The 17,946-nt window shown below is 35.5% G+C and overlaps 2 protein-coding genes across 2 annotated transcripts; one reads left to right on the forward strand and one right to left on the reverse strand.

Annotated features, from left to right (window-relative positions):
- Window positions 1-1,665: 1,665 nt before the first annotated feature.
- CBG05131 lies at window positions 1,666-2,759 on the forward strand (the record flags this gene model as incomplete). Its single annotated transcript, XM_002638737.1, has 3 exons — window positions 1,666-1,727; window positions 2,176-2,341; window positions 2,400-2,759. The coding sequence occupies 3 exons, from the start codon at window positions 1,666-1,668 to the stop codon at window positions 2,757-2,759; spliced, it is 588 nt and encodes a 195-aa protein (XP_002638783.1).
- Window positions 2,760-6,421: 3,662 nt separating this feature from the next.
- Window positions 6,422-15,143, reverse strand: Cbr-mig-1 (the record flags this gene model as incomplete). The annotated part of the gene is made up of 9 exons (XM_045239997.1): window positions 6,422-6,542; window positions 7,329-7,783; window positions 8,468-8,644; window positions 8,894-9,002; window positions 9,060-9,151; window positions 9,804-9,932; window positions 10,529-10,735; window positions 10,788-10,929; window positions 15,019-15,143. 9 exons carry the CDS (start codon window positions 15,141-15,143, stop codon window positions 6,422-6,424), a joined length of 1,557 nt encoding a protein of 518 aa, XP_045092849.1.
- Window positions 15,144-17,946: the final 2,803 nt, after the last annotated feature.

The raw sequence follows: 17,946 nt of genomic DNA on the forward strand, positions 1-17,946 counted from the left end.
AAAATGCTCATTTCTTTTTCCGTTTCTCAGCTCAGTGTGTGTAGGTCTCCTAAAAACCTAATTTCCTTTTTAGATTTGGGGGACTGAGAAAATGAACGAAAATTGGAGAATTAGTGGGTTTTCTGGGGATCTCGGGGAGTTTGAGAATTTTGGAATTTGTGCTAAGAATCCTAAGAATCCCTAGAATCAGAAGAATCTAAAAACTCAACAGTTCTCAAAAATTATGAGTTTCAAATTCTGAAAAATTGGAAAATCTTATTGGGAAAAACATTTGCAGAAATTTAAAAAAATCAAAAAAATCCCAAATTCTGAAAAAAACGCAATTTTGAGAAATAAATTTCGGGAATCTCCTAGGCCTATAAATCTAGAAATGGTTTTTAAGATATCATTTTTTGAATTCCGGAATTTTATGTTTTTCGAATTTTTGAATTTCTGAATTTCTGAATTTTAGAATTTCAGAATTCCAGAATTTCATAACTGCTGAAATTCAATGTTTCGAAATTGTTTTAAAATTTTCTATTCTTAAATTCAGAAATTCAGAATTTCAGAGTTTCAGAATTTTAGAATTTCAGAATTTCTGAATTTCTGAATTTCTGAATTTCTGAATCTCTGAATTTCTGAGTTTCTGAATCTCTGAATCTCAGAATCTCAAAATATCAGAATCTCAGAATATCAGAATTTCTGAGTTTCCTTAAGAATTTTTAGAAAATCTAGAAAATTTTGAAAATGGTGTTCTTCAACAAAAAAGTGGAATTTTCAATGAATAGCACCACCGATTAAGAGCCAAAAAAATGGAAAAAGTGTGATTGCACTAAAAATGTGACGAGATGTGTATGGGAAAAAATTATTGGAAGAGAAAAAAAATTAATTTCAGAATTAGAGAATTCCGTGGGAACTTTTCTCTAGAATTTTTGAATTCTAAAAACGTAGTTATTCGAAATTGAAAAACTTAAAATTGCTCAAAATGTTCAGTTTAAACAATTTAATTGTTGAAAAACTTATTTTCTTTAAATGTTCTCCAAATTTCCCTATTTTTCCATTTCTTCAAAATCCATTAATTTCTAATGAAGACCTCGTTTTCTGAACTTTAATTTCAAAGTTCCTCCGCCTAAAAAGTACAAATTTTCCACTAAAAAAAATACAAAAATTCACTCCTAATCCTTAATTTTTTCATACATTTTAAAGATCTTTTCTCATTTTTAGAACAAATTTTTGTATTTCTTGAAGAAACTGGTGGTATTTGGTTCGATGTATCTAGAAATTTAGTTCAAAAAGAAAATAAATCTACAGAAATTATTTTTTCTCTAGAAAATTGAAAAAAAAACATTTTTTCGGATGAAAAAAGAGGGACTTGGAGTTTGGAATTCTGGAAATTTAGCTTGAATTTTAGAAAATTTATCTAAAATTCAAGAAGTCAGGAATGGTCCATGATAGGGAGTCTTAAATTTCAGAATCTCAAAATCATAAATCAGAATCTCAAAATCATAATATCAGAGACCTCTTTTTTCAAAACCTCAGAATACCAGAATCTTAGAAACTTAGAATTTCAGAGTCTTAGAATTCCGGATCTCAGAATCTTCAGATTTTTCAAACTTCAAAAAAATAGAAAATAACCCAAATGTGTTCAAAATTTCCAACTTTCAGAAAAAAAATCGATCTAAAAACATGAGATTTAGGCAAGTCTTTGAGCCAATGTATCTTATTACTTGTGAAGGATATCAAAAAAGGTTTAACTACTAAAATGTTTTGTCTTGAAATCAGCAACATTTCGTTAATTGACCACTGTTTGATATCTCTTAAAGGAACCCAGATAAATTGGCTCAAAAAAGGATCTTTTTAAGGATTTTCACAGTATTCAAAAGTGAAAATTTGCTAGTTATTCAAACGTGATAAAAACCTTATTTTTGGATGAAAAAAATCTATTCGGCAGAAAAAAAGAAAAAACTTTATAAATTTGAAAAAAACGTGGTTATGTCCCTGGACGTCCCATTGACCTCAGTTAGAGTACTATAAAGGTATAGGAAAATAGGATCCTGGGGCCAGGGAACCTGGATTCTGGAGCCAGGGAGCCCAAATCCTGGAGCCAGGGAGCCCAAATCCTGGAGCCAGGGAGCCCAGATCCTGGGGCCAGGGAGTCTAGATCCTGGGTCCAGGGAGTCTAGATCCTGGGTCCAGGGAGTCTAGATCCTGGGTCCTGGATCCTGGGTCCTGGGTCCTGGGTCCAGGGAGTCTAGATCCTGGATCCTGGGTCCTGGGTCCTGGGTCCAGGGAGTCTAGATCCTGGGTCCTGGGTCCTGGGTCCAGGGAGTCTAGATCCTGGATCCTGGGTCCTGGGTCCTGGGTCCAGGGAGTCTAGATCCTGGGTCCTGGGTCCTGGGTCCTGGGTCCAGGGAGTCTAGATCCTGGGTCCTGGGTCCTGGGTCCTGGGTCCAGGGAGTCTAGATCCTGGGTCCTGGGTCCTGGGTCCTGGGTCCAGGGAGTCTAGATCCTGGGTCCTGGGTCCTGGGTCCTGGGTCCTGGGTCCAGGGAGTCTAGATCCTGGGTCCAGGGAACCTAGATCCTGGGTCCTGGGTCCTGGGTCCTGGGTCCTGGGTCCTGGGTCCTGGGTCCTGGGTCCTGGGTCCTGGGTCCTGGGTCCTGGGTCCTGGGTCCTGGGTCCTGGGTCCTGGGTCCTGGGTCCTGGGTCCTGGGTCCTGGGTCCTGGGTCCTGGGTCCTGGATCCTGGGTCATGGGTCCTGGGTCCTGGGTCCAGCAGATAGAAAATGTTCAAAAATGAGCCATGTGAGAAAAACCATGCGGGAAAGAAAAATAAAAATTGAGAGGACCCGACACTTTTTAGAATCTCTCAATTGTTTAACGTTTTTAGGGTAATTGATTTTTGAAGAACTCTGACTCTAAATCGGGTTTCAAGTGTTTTTGAAGTTTCAAATATTCACATTTTATAGGATATTCAAACTTTTGAAATGTAGTCTAAAAATACCCAAGTTCAAAAGAATCTAAGAATCTAAGTACCCTAAAATCATTAGAATTCTAAGAATCTAGAATTTCAGAATTTCAGAATACTAAGAATCTAAAAAAATGAAATTTCCTCAAGTTTCCAAAACCCCAACGCCCACTGAAAAGCGCAGAAATCAAAAATCTCGCCCCTCCAATTTTCCACTAAATCTTAAGCGTCTTATGATGGTGATGACCATAGAAAAACAGGATCAAAAAATTATGACACTGTTAAATATATATTTATATTTTTGTTTGTAAAATTTTTCGCTCTAGGGATCTTTGTTGTCTAAATGGAATTAATGGGGAATGGAAAAGAAATTCCAGAAGGAAAAAACCGGAGAAATTTCGGATTATCCATATATTAGCTGCCAACGTAATATGTGCTCTTTGGAGCCACGTGGAATTTTTCAGATCGCAAAATTAGATGAATTATTGTTACATACGTAAATATGGATTTCTTGGGGATTTTCAATAGATTCAACGCTTCTCAAAAAGGGGAAACGTGCGAGCTATGAGCTATGGATCTTTGTTCATTTGCTTTGGGCTAGTTGGGGATTTGGGAAGTTTGAGGGATTCAGATTCTTAAACGTTCAGTTCCTGAATTCCGGGATTTTCCAATTCTTAGTTTTCGAGGATATCGAAACCGGTCGTTTTGAAACCGCAACATTTCGAAACCGGGCATTTCGAAACCAGTCATTTCGAAACTGCGAAGTTTGCACGCTGAATATTTTTAAATTAATTTAGGACTTAAAATAACCAATTTTCAATTTCATTTTTACGTGACCGTGTTTTTTTCGGTTTCGAAGTGTCGTGGTTTCGAACTGAATGGTTTCAAAGTGACGCGGTTTCAAAGTGACCCGGAGCCAAATCCTGTTGTTTCTAAGTTTTCAGATTCTTAGATTCCAAAACTCTCCTGGAAAATCAGAAAGGTGGAAGTTTCGAGAAATCTCGGTATTAAATGGAAATCTAGAGAAATCAGGAGAACATTTACAGCAGTTTTCTTGAAAGTTCTCAGAACATATTGTGAATTTTGGAAAAGAGATTTCGAATTTTTGAATCTTTTTGAATTCTTGAAATTTTGAAAATTTTGAATATCGAAATTGGAATTTTTGTAACTTTATTTTAAATATCGGAAATTTCGAATTCATCAAATGCGAAAATTGATTTTTCCAGAATAAAACATTAACTACCTAGGTGGTCTTTCAGATTCCTAGATTCTTAGATTCCTAGATCCTCAAACCCTGATTGTGAGATTCTAAAATACTTAACTTCCAAATTTTCAAAATTTCGAAATTTCAAATGTTCGGATTTTTCAAATTTCCTGACAAACAATTATATTTTCCAAACCGAAATTTCAAAAAAAAAATCAAAGAACATTTGTATTTTTCAACAAAAAAATTTCATCCAAAAACTACAAATCTATTGTAAGAGGAGGAAACAGAGATCAAAACTTAGCAAACGTCACAGATACGAAAAGGAATTTTTTCAAATTTTTGTTTCATTTGAATTTGACATATCCATATTTATTAGGAAACTAGAAAATAGGAACAGGAGTTGAAATAATGGCACCGTGTCGCTTCGAAACCGCGACATTTCGAACCCGGGTCGTTTTGAAACCAGTCAGTTCAACACCGAAAAAATACCGAAAAATAAAATTAGAAGTAGGAAAGAATACTTAAAATTGAAGAGAAAAATGTGCACATTGTGAAATTTGTAGTTTCGAAACGATTGGTTTTGAAATAACTGGTTTCGAAGTGTCGCGGTTTCGAAGTGACGCGGAGCCGAAATATTTCAAAATAGCTTCAAAAATTAAACAAAGAATCTACAACTGCCTAAAAATGGCCTGAAAATTGGATGAAAATTGTCAAAAAATACCGAAAAAGGGGGCTTTAAAAAGCAAAAAATAGGTCGAAATTTGAAAAAAAATAGTTCAAAAATTCCAGAAAAAATATTCAAAATGAGCTAAAAATGCGTAAGAATAGACAAATTAGTATTATTATTATTCCTGGAGAAACACACAGAAAAATAGAATATGTAATGTGGTCTAACGAAGGGAAAATAGGAAAATTATTTAATTGAAAACAAATAATGTGTCTTCTGGACACAAATTCATTAAAAACTAACCATTTTGAGCCGGAAAAAATGAGCAATAATTGGAAACAAATTTTGAATTTTAGGGAGAAATTTTGAAAAATAAGATTCAAAATTTCAGAATTTCAGAATTTCAGAATTTCAGAATTTCAGAATTTCATAATTTCATAAATTCAGAACTTCAGAAATTCAGAAATTCAGAATTCCAGAATTTCAGAGTTTCATAAATTGGAAAAGCTGAGATTTTCAGAATTTCAAAATTTCAGAATTTTAGAATCTCAGAATTTCAGAATTTCCTTTTCTCAATATTTCAGAATCTCAGAATTTCAGTATCTCAATATTTCAGTGTCTCAGAAACTTTCTGAATTTCTGAATTTCTGAATTTCTGAATTTCTGAATTTCTGAATTTCTGAATTTCTGAATTTCTGAATTTTTGAATTTTTGAATTTCTGAAGTTGAAATTCTGAAACTCTGAATTTCTGAATTTAAGAAAAGAAAATTTTAAAAAAATTTCGAAACACTGAATTTCAGCAGTTCTGAAATTCTGGAATTCTGAAATTCTAAAATTCTGAAATTCAGAAATTCAAAAATTTGAAAACATAAAATTCAGGAATTCTGAAATTCAGAAATTCAGAAATTCAGAATTTCAGAAATTCAAATATTCAGAAATTCAGAAATTCGACAATTTCGAAATTTTGAAATCCAGAATTTCCTAATCTCAGAGTTTCAGAATCTCAGAATTTCAGAATTTCCTTATCTCAATATTTCATAATCTCAGAATTTCAGTATCTCAATATTTCAGTGTCTCAGAATCTCAAATTTACAGAATTTCGAATATTCAGAAAATCAAAATATCCAAGAAATGGGCAATAATTGAGAAAAAATGAATTTCCAAAAAAAAAATCTGCCAAAAAAACGGTCGAAACATAAAAGTTCATGAGGATCAACCAGAAATCTGTCTATGTTTTTTTTTGAAAATTTGGAAACTTTCAAAACAAATTTTCTAAACTAAAAATATTCCATTTCTTCTTTTTCCAATGTTTCCTTTGTTTCTTTTTCTTCCAAAAATTTGTTTCAAATTGTTTATCATATATAAAACATGGCAAAAATGAGTCATAAAATTCCAAAAAAAAAACTTTCAGAAGATGAATATTATTAAACAATTATAGTACAAAAAAAAGAGAGACCATTTGAATTTTTTCCATTTTTCTAGAAATCTAAAAACCCGTAATTTTTGTTTTCAAGTAAAACAGCAGAATTGTAAAAGGGAAAAGGACCGGAATTTCGCTCGGAAAATTGGTTTTGGACTTTTTTAAAATTTAAATTTAAAAAATTAAATCATGTTATTGGTCCGGAAGGTTGAAGCATATGTATTTGATCGAACACTTCCGGGAATTGCTGGTTGTGGAAGTTTTGGGATCGCTGGTTGGTACCCTTCTTTGCTGACTTTTGATCTGAAAATATCGATTTTTGAAAATTTTTTTTGAATTTCCTGAAAAACCTCATTTTTAAATCTTCAACTTCAAATCTTAAAAGAACTCGAAATTTCCATTAATCGAAATTTAACTTTTCGTAATGAAATTTTCAGCGAAAAACTGTGAAATTTAAAGAAAGTTTTGTATTTTCAAGAATTAATTGAAATTTGAAATTTTCAGAAAAAATTTGAAATCTGGAAGCAAATAGATTTTTTCTTGATTTGTTTTTCAATTTTCTTTTAAAATTTTGAATTGTGAAATTTTGAATTCTTGAAAAATGCAGAAATTCAGAAATGCAGAAATTCAGAAATTCAGAAATTCAGAAATTCTTGAATTCAAAAACAATAACTATAAAAACCTTAAATTCCAGGGATCTAAAATTCCAGAAAATTCAGGAATTCTAAAATTCTAAAATTTAGAATTTCAGAAATTTCAAAATTTAAAAATTCACAATTCCGATGATTCGACAAATCAGAACGTTCGAATTTTGGAAGTTCAGTGATTCAGAATTTCAAAATTTCAGAATTTCAGTAATTCAGAAACTCAGAAATTTAGAAATTCAGAAATTCAGAAATTCAGAAATTCAGAAATTCAGATATTCAGAAATTCAGATATTCGACAATTTCGAAATTTTGAAATCCAGAAATTCCGAAAATCGGAATTCCAAACTTTCATAAATTCAGGCCCGGGTTTCTCATAAAATCCACGAAATTTCGCAATTTAAAAAACTACGAATTCCCGCCAAATAAAAACATGAAAACTCACGAAGATCGAACAATTCTAAAGAACAAATAAATCAAGCAGAACGTGCACATGATGAAGCTCAAAAGTAGATCAAACGAGAATTTCGTCGCCGACACCGCATTGAAACTTCGATCCAATGCCAAATTCGGTTGTGTGGCGTCGTTAATAAAGCATAGCATATAAATCAATGCTCCAATTGGATAAATGGCAGCTATCACTCCAGCGAATCCATTCACTTCTTGATCATCAGACCCCAAAAGTCTACAGCAGGCGGAGGAGAGAGCCAACGAGCTGATGAGGAAAAGAATGAGTTCCCGACAGAAATTGAATATCCAATCGGTGCCCGAACTGGCGGCACCGATGAAACAAAGTCCGGTGAGAGGGTTGGCGGCGACGGCTTTGGCAAGAAGAGCAAGCATTAGTGGAGCCAATGGGATTCCAAGGATCAGCATGATTACTCGGGTACGGGAGTCATCCTGGAAAAAATCAAACTACAAAATTATTACAAAATTATTATGACAAGCATTTTATTAGTTGACAAACTTTTAATATTTTCCATAGGACCCGAGGTAATTAAGTTTAAATTGAGCGCGTTCGGTCGGCGCAACTACCGAACTTGAATACTTTAAGCTAAAATATCTCGGTTTCTAGAAGAAATATCAAAAATCTGTCAACTGATAAAATGTTTATCATACTATCACTAAAAATTTATCAGTTAACAAATATTTGATATCTCTCATAGGAGCAGAAATAATTGAGTCTTAAATCAAGCGTTGCGGGGTCGGCGCAGCTCTTTGCGTCACTACCCTACTCACACACTTTGAGCTCAATTATCTCGGCTCCCGTAACAGTTATCAAAATTCTTCGAACTGCAAAAATGTTACTGATACCATGACAAACATTTTATCAGTCGGTCAATTTTTGATATCGCTTATATGCACCGAGATAATTGAACTTAAACTAAGCGTGGATCGGTTGCTACAACTACCGTACTTGAACACTTTGAGCTTAATTATCTCGGCTCCTATAAGCGACATCAAAAAATTTGTAAAAAACAAAAATGTTAACCACATCATGATAAATATTTTATCAGTTGGCAATTTTTCGATATCTCTTATAGGAGCCGAGATAATTGAGCACAAAAAGATTAGAGTTCTTACCAATAAATTCGCGGTTCGTGTCGCCTTATTCCATGAGAAACAAATCAGCAACCACCATAGTCTTGAGCACGTGGCAGAATAATAAATGAGTGTAGCTACTGTAGAACAAGGAACATGAGATAGTCCGCCGACAACGAATAGAAGGTGTTGAGTGTAGTCGGTGCAAGAGATTTGGAACTGAAAAAGGAGAAAAGTGAGATTGGATAGTAAATTGGTGAAAACGGCCAAAAACGAATCAAAAACGGACCAAAAATGGACTCAAATTTTATCCCATTTTTGGCCCGTTCTTGGTTTGTTTTTGACCTGTTTTGGTTAAATTTTGACTAATTTTTTTTCCACTTTTTCGTCCGTTTTCAGTCTGTTTTTAGCTTGTTTTTGACCCGATTTCTGTTCATTTTTTGTCCGCTAAGCCCCCAACAGCCTTACCTGATCCTTGAAAGAAACGCTAATCACATAAATTGTCGAGGTGACACCAAACGCGATGCACGAGAAGAACATTGCCGTTTCGGGAAGCGAACTCAACAATTCGAATCTTCTGAAGTAGAACCTGTTTTTATAGATTTTTGTCACGAGCACAGAAGCGACAACTTACGATAATCCAACAATGAACACTGAGAGAATCGTGAGGATCACAGAGCTGAGCGAGAGGAAGAGGAGAAGACGAGTTGCAGAGTCACGGTCGGTCTGGAAATGATTCAAATTGACAAGTTCCCCAAAATTTTCTATTAATCGGTGTCAACTTTGTCTCACTCTGATCATTTTCAACTGAATTTTGAGCTCAAGCAGTTTATTGATTGTTTTTTCCTATACTTGAACTTTGAGCTAAATTATATCGGTTTTTGTGAAAGATATCAAAAGGTTGTTAACTGATAAAATATTCATCATGATACCAGCAACATTTTATCAGTTAACCAATTTTTGATATACTTAATAGGAAGTGAGATAATTGAGTTCATAGGAATTGCGGTATGTACCCGGAGATCTACATTACGCAAAGATGGCCATATCTCGGTTATCTTTTGACCAAACTTTGTGAAACTTATATTTTTGATTTTGGTATGCTTTTAGCTTTCAAATGAGTATAAACACGACTATATTCGGATGATGTTGTTTTTTGCCTTGAGTCATGCGCCTTTAAAGTACGAAAAATCAGATACTTCGGATACATGTCGTGTTTGGGCTCATTTTCAAGCTTGCGACATGCCAAACTCAAAAACCTAAATTTCATAAAATTCGAAGCAAAACTGATAAAGTTAGGGCAACAGTCCTCCGGTTTTTGACAGCCCCGGATCCTGGGGTAACCTCTAAATTTAACGATTCCCATACTCCCTCTCACCTGTCCAACTTTTTGCAAATTCGAACACAGCGGAACACATTTTGCGGATCGATTCAAGAACACCTCATCCTGAGGACATTTGCCGTTTAGACGATCGGCCGCCCGCTGCTTATCTTCTTCATCAGACTCCTGGAAATGATTGATTTGGGTTGAGGCGGCTAGTGACACGGTGTGTATCTAATTACGTAACACCTTTTTTGTGAATGATCGATTAACCGATGATGAGATTATGACGGAGATTAGGGACCTTTAAAGGGACATGGATTTTCAAAAGTTATGGGTTTCCAGAATTTAGAGGTTCAGTGTTTTAAGATTTTAATAGGATTTTTGAAACATAAGAATTATCAAGCCTTGAGCTTGCTCATGAGCTTCGCTGTCATTTTGACCACATCTCGCTTAGTCTTTGACCAAATTTCATAAAACTTAAATTTTTGATATCAATTTGTTTTGAGCTTTGAAATGCGTATAAACTTGACAGGGTCGAGAGCTAGCGCTTAGCTTGAATGCGCATAGGAAAAGTGCCGACTCTGACCGTGTAGCGCATGACACATTTGTTCCCAAATTGCGTCATTTGAAAGCTGAAAACAAGCTGAACTCAAAAATATAAGTTTTATTAAATTTAGTCAGATAATAAGCAAGATTTGCTTTTTTGAAAATGGTTCTGATTTAAAGACGCAAAGGCTCAAGGATCTGTGGCAAAACTACAGTATCCCTTTCTCTCTTACCCTTTCCAAAGCCTTTGCTCTTTCATCCTGTATGGCACCTTGCTCGTTTGGTCCCTTCATGCACATTTTCTCCCGATTATTCTCCAGAGGAAATTTGTCACATCTGATAACTTCTGGCCATGAGAATCCAAAGGACTCGAGCACCGGCAGACATTTTTCTTGGACCGACAGACAGAGTGGGCGGCATGGTCCGATCGGATGGGCTAGCTGGAATTTCAGACCGTTTTGGAGCTCTGAAACTATTTTTCAAAAAACCCACTTTCTCATTACACATTGGAAAATAAACTGAGCATAAGAAGAATTTGAGCTGCTCGGAGCACACCACGGAGAGCAATGGTTTGTAGGTGAGAATGGATTCGGATGCATCTTTGAAGGACTCCTCGCCGACCAGATTTGGAAAACTGCAAAGATCAAAAAAGCATAAAATTTCCGCTCCCCAAATCTTTTCCCATTTTTCCTTCATGTTCAAAAACTGATAGCTCCGAGATACGTGTCCCACAGAGCAGTTGCCTCCTCTCTCTGCGTCTCTCCCCTCCCTCACACTCTCTCACTTTTGAAATATGGCCAAGCAAGATAGTATAAGCCTCTATATATCACTCTGGTTCTCTTTTCTGAGCAGCACAAAATTTTTTCAAAAAGAAGAGAGAAAATTGTTCTGTGTGCAACTTTTTGTGAATCTTTCCCCCCAACGGAATCTTGAAGGATACTAATCGTTTTTGGGAGTAGATGGGTGGGGGGTGGGGCCGGAAGCCATGGGAAGGGGAATGATGAATTTGTGAAGGTGCACTAAGTATTTGGACAGTAGGACAGGATGATTAACGAATTCTGATGGATTTGCTCGGGAAGGAAAGTTTCGCTTGGGTTAGCCTTGGAAGGTGCAACAGTGCATAAGGAGACCAACAAGTGCTAGGTACTTTTCCAGTGACTCAAGTTTGATCTTACCTCCTTTCCTATTAAAGATATCAAAAAGTAATATACTGACAAAATGTTTATCATAATATCCCTAACATTTTATCGGTTAACCGCTTTTTGATATCTTTTTCAGAAACGGAGATAAATTGGGTCAAAGTTGAAAGTACTGTAACCCACAAAGCAACATGTGCCCCCCCCCCCCGCCCTCTGTATGTTTTCTTTAATACAACCAATTTCTAAGTCTAAAGTGTGTAAAAAATATATACATCCACCTGTATCAAACAGCTGTTCCTGTACTCTCCTTCTTCACGGTGGGATAGGGATAGGGATCCATTCGGTGATTTATTATGATTGTTTTATAGCGATAAGACAGAGAGAGGGACCCGTTGAAAAATAACGGATAACACAAGATAAGAGAGAAGGATCACATCAAGTTGGGGTTGGATAGTTAATTGGATTTTGTGGGGAGAAAAGGATAGGCTTGTAAGTTGACCATAGGCTACATGATGCCACTGTTAAGATGACTATATCTCGGTTATTTTTCGTCAAATTATATGAAAATTAAGTTTTTGAACAAAACGATTTTTTAGCTTTTAAACCATTATAAACACAATATAGTTTAGAGGTAAATGTACCGCAAGCGACGCGATCAAAGCCGGCGCTTTTTCTATTCGACTTAAACCCAGAGCCATTTTCAAATGACCATATCTTGCTTATTTTTTGATTTATTTCTATAATATTTATATTCTCGAGTTTGGCTTGTTTAGAGCTTTCAAATGATTATAAACATGACATACGTTAAAATGTAGTGCGAGGTGAGCAACACAATCAAAATCAGTATTTTTGCCTATGCGCCTTTAATTTAGAGATGCTGTTTTCAAATAATCATATCTTTCTCATTTTCACAACAAATTCTATGAAACGTTTCTTTTTGAATTTGACTTGTCTAGAACCTTCGAATGACTATGAATATGGCCTAGTTTGAAAATTCTGCACTCTCCCTATGCGCCTTTAAGTTAGACATCGGCTGCCGACCAAACCCGCCAGTCTTCGTTGTGGGCTTATTTTCCATGCGCCATCAAATTAGAATCGTTTTCAAATAATCAAAGCTTGCTGAACTTTCTACCAAAGTTCAGTAAAATTGAATTTTTGAATTAAACATTTATAAAAATTTTTGGTCTTTTGAATTTTTCAAAAAAACCCCAAGCCCAGACTTTTACCTCCCTGTGTCTATATTAATGTTTATGTACTCGTGTCTCCCTTATCTTATTTCTATACAATGACCTGGTCCAGGGTATGTATTATAAAACCTATCAATTTGTAAACATTCCTCTTCTTCTTCCACCCTCCAAAAGTATATGTAAACTGTCCCCCTTGGCCGCCAGATGGCTGTCAACACATGGCAGACAGAAAAACGAAAAACCGTATGTTGCAAACATTCCGCCACGTTTTTGATTAATGGCATTGGTAAGGTTTGAAGAAGAGGAATTGAAGAATTTCGAAAAAAAATATTTTGAGGTTTTTGTTTTCTAGAAACTTCTGAAAATTTGAGTTCAGTTTAACGGCGTTTTTGAAAAGTGTTAACTTTGATTATGCAGCTTAAGTTAAACTATGTTGTGTTTGTAATCATTTGAAAGCTCAAAACCATCCAAACTCAAAAATATAAGTTCAAACATTTTGGTTAAAAATTAGCCAAGATATGGCCATTTGAAAATGGTTCTAGCTTAAAGGCGCATAGGGAAAGTTCGACCGCGTATCTCGCAATAATTTTCTTTTGAACCATGTTGTGTTTATACTCATTTAAAAGCTTAAACCAAGCCAAACTCAAAAATATAAGTTTCAAAATTTTGGTTGAAAATTAGACGAGATACGGTCATTTGTAAATGGTTCTATCTCAAAGGCACATAGGGAAAGTTCAATCGCGTAGCTCGCTACACATTTTTTCTCCAAACAATGTCATGCTTGTACTCATTTTGAAGCTCTAATCAAGTTGAACTTAAAAATTTAAGTTTCATACAGTTTCGTCAAAAAGTAGCCAATAATAATGGTTTGAAAATGACTATAGCTTAAATGCGCATTGGGTCCGCATTCAACCGCGTAGATCATATTTTCTCACATAGCTGCATACATATTCCTTTTTCTATGCATTCCCCCACACTCTTTTACCAAATACAATTTATTCTCCGTCCCGCCTCCAATCGATCACTTATCAGTAGTCATATCAGTATGATATGGGGGTCGTAAATGGCTCCCCGTGTGTGTGCTCCCGACAGAATGACAGAAAACGAGGTAGGAAATTGGCTGATGAAATATGCAGAAAGATTTGGAACTTTTCAGGCCAAATATTAGAGTTTTTGAGCTACTGAGCTGAGCTGAGCTGAGCTCGCAAAATCTTTTTTTTTCCAAACTAGGTCATGTTTATACTCATTTGAAAGCTCGAAACAAGCCAAATTCAAAAATTTAAGTTCAATTGAATTCGGTCAAAAAGTTACCAGGATATGACCCTTTTGAAATGTATCTAGCTTCAAAAAAACCCGATGGTTCCTTTCCAAATAAAAAAGCTGGCAAAAAAAAACGCCTGAACAGGTGGCAATATAATAACAGAATGTGTGCGCATCTCATAGGAAAAATGCTCACACACAAATTGATAGATGGCTCGTAAATCTTGGAAATGGGCGATGCTCGATTGCTCCGGTGGATTGGGCTCTCTTTCTTTTTCCATTTTATTGAGAAAGAAGTGGAGGTGTAACACCTTTAGGTTTTCATTAGTATGGAATGGTTTAAGTAGCTCAAAAGAACTTTTTGGGGCGGGAATTGATGAAAAATCGCTCGAAATCAAAAAAGCCGGAAGAAGGTTGAAATATTAATTCAAGAATTTGAAATCCCAAAACTGCATCAAAACTAGTTCCGAAAATCTTAAACTACAACCGTAGCTCACAAAATTTTTTAAAAAATCGAACTATGTCATGTTTATACTCATTTTAAAGCTGAAAATATGCTGAATTCAAAAATACAGGTTTCATAAAATTTGGTTAAAAAATAATCGAGATACGGTAACATTAAAATTAAGCTAATGTAGCTGAAACGTCTTAAAAGGTCCAGAAATTGCTGAATCTGGTTGGAATTTTTCTTGAAACAGCAGAGAGAAAAAGTTTAGCATAGTTGAAAATGAAATTTCAAACATTTTGACCTACCAAAAAGTACCGTAGTTCGAAATTAATTTTTGCCAAACTAGGTCATCTTTATACTCATTTTAAAGCTAAAAATGAGCTGAATTCAAAAATACAAGTTTAAATGAATTTGGTTGACAAATAACTAAGATATGGTCGTTTTAAAATTGGCTTATTATAGCACAAAAAACAATTTTAAAAAGTTCAAAAACAACTGAAATTGGTTAAAAACTGTCTAAAATCGGTATTGGAACAGCATTACTGTAAGAAAATCTGTGAAAACCCAGGCTGAAAGTGGCAAAAATGAATTTTTAAAAATCAAATTGCGATCTACCCAAAAAGTACCCCTAATCAAGACAAAAATAGTCGCGTCCCATGCAATTTGAAAAAACAAAAATGCACACCCACCTTGTCAAATTATACGGCAACTCTGCGCACATCTCGTGATCGACTCGTTGACAACGCTGACCATGGGCTCGGGCAAAGAGCAAAAAAAGAAAAGTAGCCGATAGGAAACCACGAAATGGTCCCATTATATGTGTGTGATAATGGAAAATTGGGGTGGTAAGAGGGGTTTGGAATGAGGAGAAGGAAGAAGAGGAAAAGAAACAAAAGAAGGGAGAAGACACCAGTCTCTCCTCTCTCAATTGACAAATGACCCAAACAGTGGATGGCCGTGGTGGGCGGAGCCTATTTTCTTGTCGGGAGAGGTCCCTCCTATGTAGAGACTCTGAGTGATGTTGGTTCGGGGGGTTATCAGATTCTGAACAGTAGAGAGGGAGAGAGTAGGAGACGCAGAGAATCAGAGACAACACTTTTTTTTTTGATGATGCTGCCTGTAATAAATATGTGTGGAGGAGAGGAGAGGAAGCCTCATTGATAAAACTCGGAAGAGAGAGAGAGAGAGAGAGAGAGAGCACTCTTTTTAGGGTGCGCCCCCGAAAAAAGTATTTTTTGGAGTTTTCGATCGATTTTGGTTAGTTTTGATTTATGTCGGTATGTGTGTCGGTCTGTCCCTCCCATTCGTTTCAACATCAGCAAAAAAGTAGAAAAAACATTCTTAGAATTTTTTGTGGAGGTTTGGAGCCTGGAGTTTTGAATTCTCAAGTTTTTAATTTTTAGCATTTTTGAACTTTTTTTTGAGTTTTTGTGATTTTTCAGTTTTTGGGATAGTTTTGAAAATTCAGTGATATTTTTTTCAGATTTCTGGAAATTCCGCTTTCCGAATTTCCGAGTTTTCGAGTTTTCGGATTTTTTAAGATTTCAAAATTTTTGGAATTTCTTCAGAAAATCTGAAAATGGTCGAAACTTCAGAAAATGCCAAAAATATCAGAAAATCCAAAAATTGCCAGGAATTCCTGGCAATTCTGAAATTCTGAAATTCTGAAATTTCAAGATTAGTGGGTGGGGATCAGTTTCTGTGTGTCCAGATGTCCTCCATGAAGCAAACTTTGTAATATATAACGTAAAACCTGTATTAGAAGGGCCCCTTTAATAGAAGGGCCCGCCGGAGTTATCTTGGAACAATAGAGGGACCGACCCTTCTAATACAGGTATTACGGTAGTTTGAAAGTCTAAAAAATTTCGAACACCTGGCTTCATTTTTTAATTCTGTTTTTTGAAAAAAAAATGTTTACATACTACGAAAATGACACCTGTCCGACATTCCCAATTATTCCTTTTTTCACAGGTTTTGCAGCTGGGCTCTTCTTTTTTATGTAGGGGTTCAAGTGGATACCCCATCACCCATGAGAAAATGGCAAAAATGAAACTTCATGATTTTTATAGAAAATTAGGAAATCTGAAAATGTGGCATTAACGATGTTCAGATTTTAAGAAGCTGTTGATTCTGTGAAGCTGTTTGAAATTCGGCTCAAGACATTTTTTACTATTTTTGAACATTCTGATTTTTGAACCCTAAATCCTACAACTTTCTATCTCCCGAATTTCCTAAAACTATGATTTCTATTCAGAAGATTCTAGACAATCGGACCCAAACGAACCAAATTTTGGGGTTTTGAAAAGTGCACATTGTGTAATTTGGTTTGCGTTTTTGGGACATACACAAAACTTACGAAATTTTGGTTTTGGAAAGTGAAAAGAGATTAGTGACAAGGGAGAAAAAGAAGAAAATGGAACTCTTTTTTTCGTTCTTTTTTCAGGAGAAAATGGAACAGAATGAAATTGGATTTAGTTGAAAAGAAGACGTTGAAAGGTTCTGGAAGATTCTGAATTTTGGAATTTTGGGATTTCCGAATTTCCGAATTTCAAAATTACGAATTAAATTTCACATAGCTTCACAACATTAAGAGGTCTGTAAAATCTGAAAAATTCAAAATATCTGAAAATTTTGAAAAATCCAAATTTCTGTAAAATCTGAAAATCGCACATTTTAAGATTCCCAAAATTTTCTTTAAAAACAATAAAGTTCAATTTTTTGCCATTTTCCCATAGGTCATGTCAAGTGGGTCATCCACTTGAACCCATATAAAAAGATAAGGGCCCAGCTGCAAAACCTGTGAAAAAAGAAACATTTGGGAATGTCGGACAGGTGTCATTTTGTAAAAATGAAAACAAAAAACAACAAAAAAAAAGGAATGAATGGAGCCAGGTGTTCGAAGTTATTAGACTTCCAAACTACCGTAATACCTGTGCTAGAAGGGTCGTTGTTCCAAGGTTCCTACGGAAGGTCCTTCTATTACAGGGGCTTTTCTAATACAGGTTTTACGGTATATATTACAAAGTTTACTTCGTGGAGGACATCTGGACACACAGAAACTGATCCCCGGCCACTAATCTTGTGACCTCTCGACTTATCTTTTTCCTCCATCTGCCCCCTCCATCCTTCATTCTACAGTTTTTGGCTCTCCATCTGTCCCAGTGACATACGATTCTGGAGCTTTTTTCTCTCTCTCTCTCTCTCTCTCTCTTTCTCTCTCTCTCTTTCTCTCTCTCTCTCTCTCTCTTTCTATCTCTCTCTTTCTATCTCTCTCTTTCTATCTCTTTCTCAATTTGTCAAGAATCACGCATAGGGCCTCTCTTTTCTGTACATATTAATTCAATTGTTCGGGGTGGAGTGAGCTCTTTGCCGCCAAAAGGCATATGGAACACATACTTCATGGGGAATTTGCATGGCAATTGAGATAGAGGGTAAATGTCATTGGATAGAATGTATAAAGGGAAATCAATCACAACCACCTTGTAGTATGGAAATTTTGCATGAATTTTTTATAGGAATTTATTTAAGAGAGAAAGGACTAGAGGGACCATTTTACAGGATTTCTTGTGGCACTTCTATAAAGCCCATTTATCTCAGCTCATACAAGAGATATCAAC

Source organism: Caenorhabditis briggsae, assembly GCF_000004555.2.
Source record: "Caenorhabditis briggsae complete genome, chrI, whole genome shotgun sequence".
Classification (NCBI taxonomy): Eukaryota; Metazoa; Nematoda; class Chromadorea; order Rhabditida; family Rhabditidae; genus Caenorhabditis; species Caenorhabditis briggsae.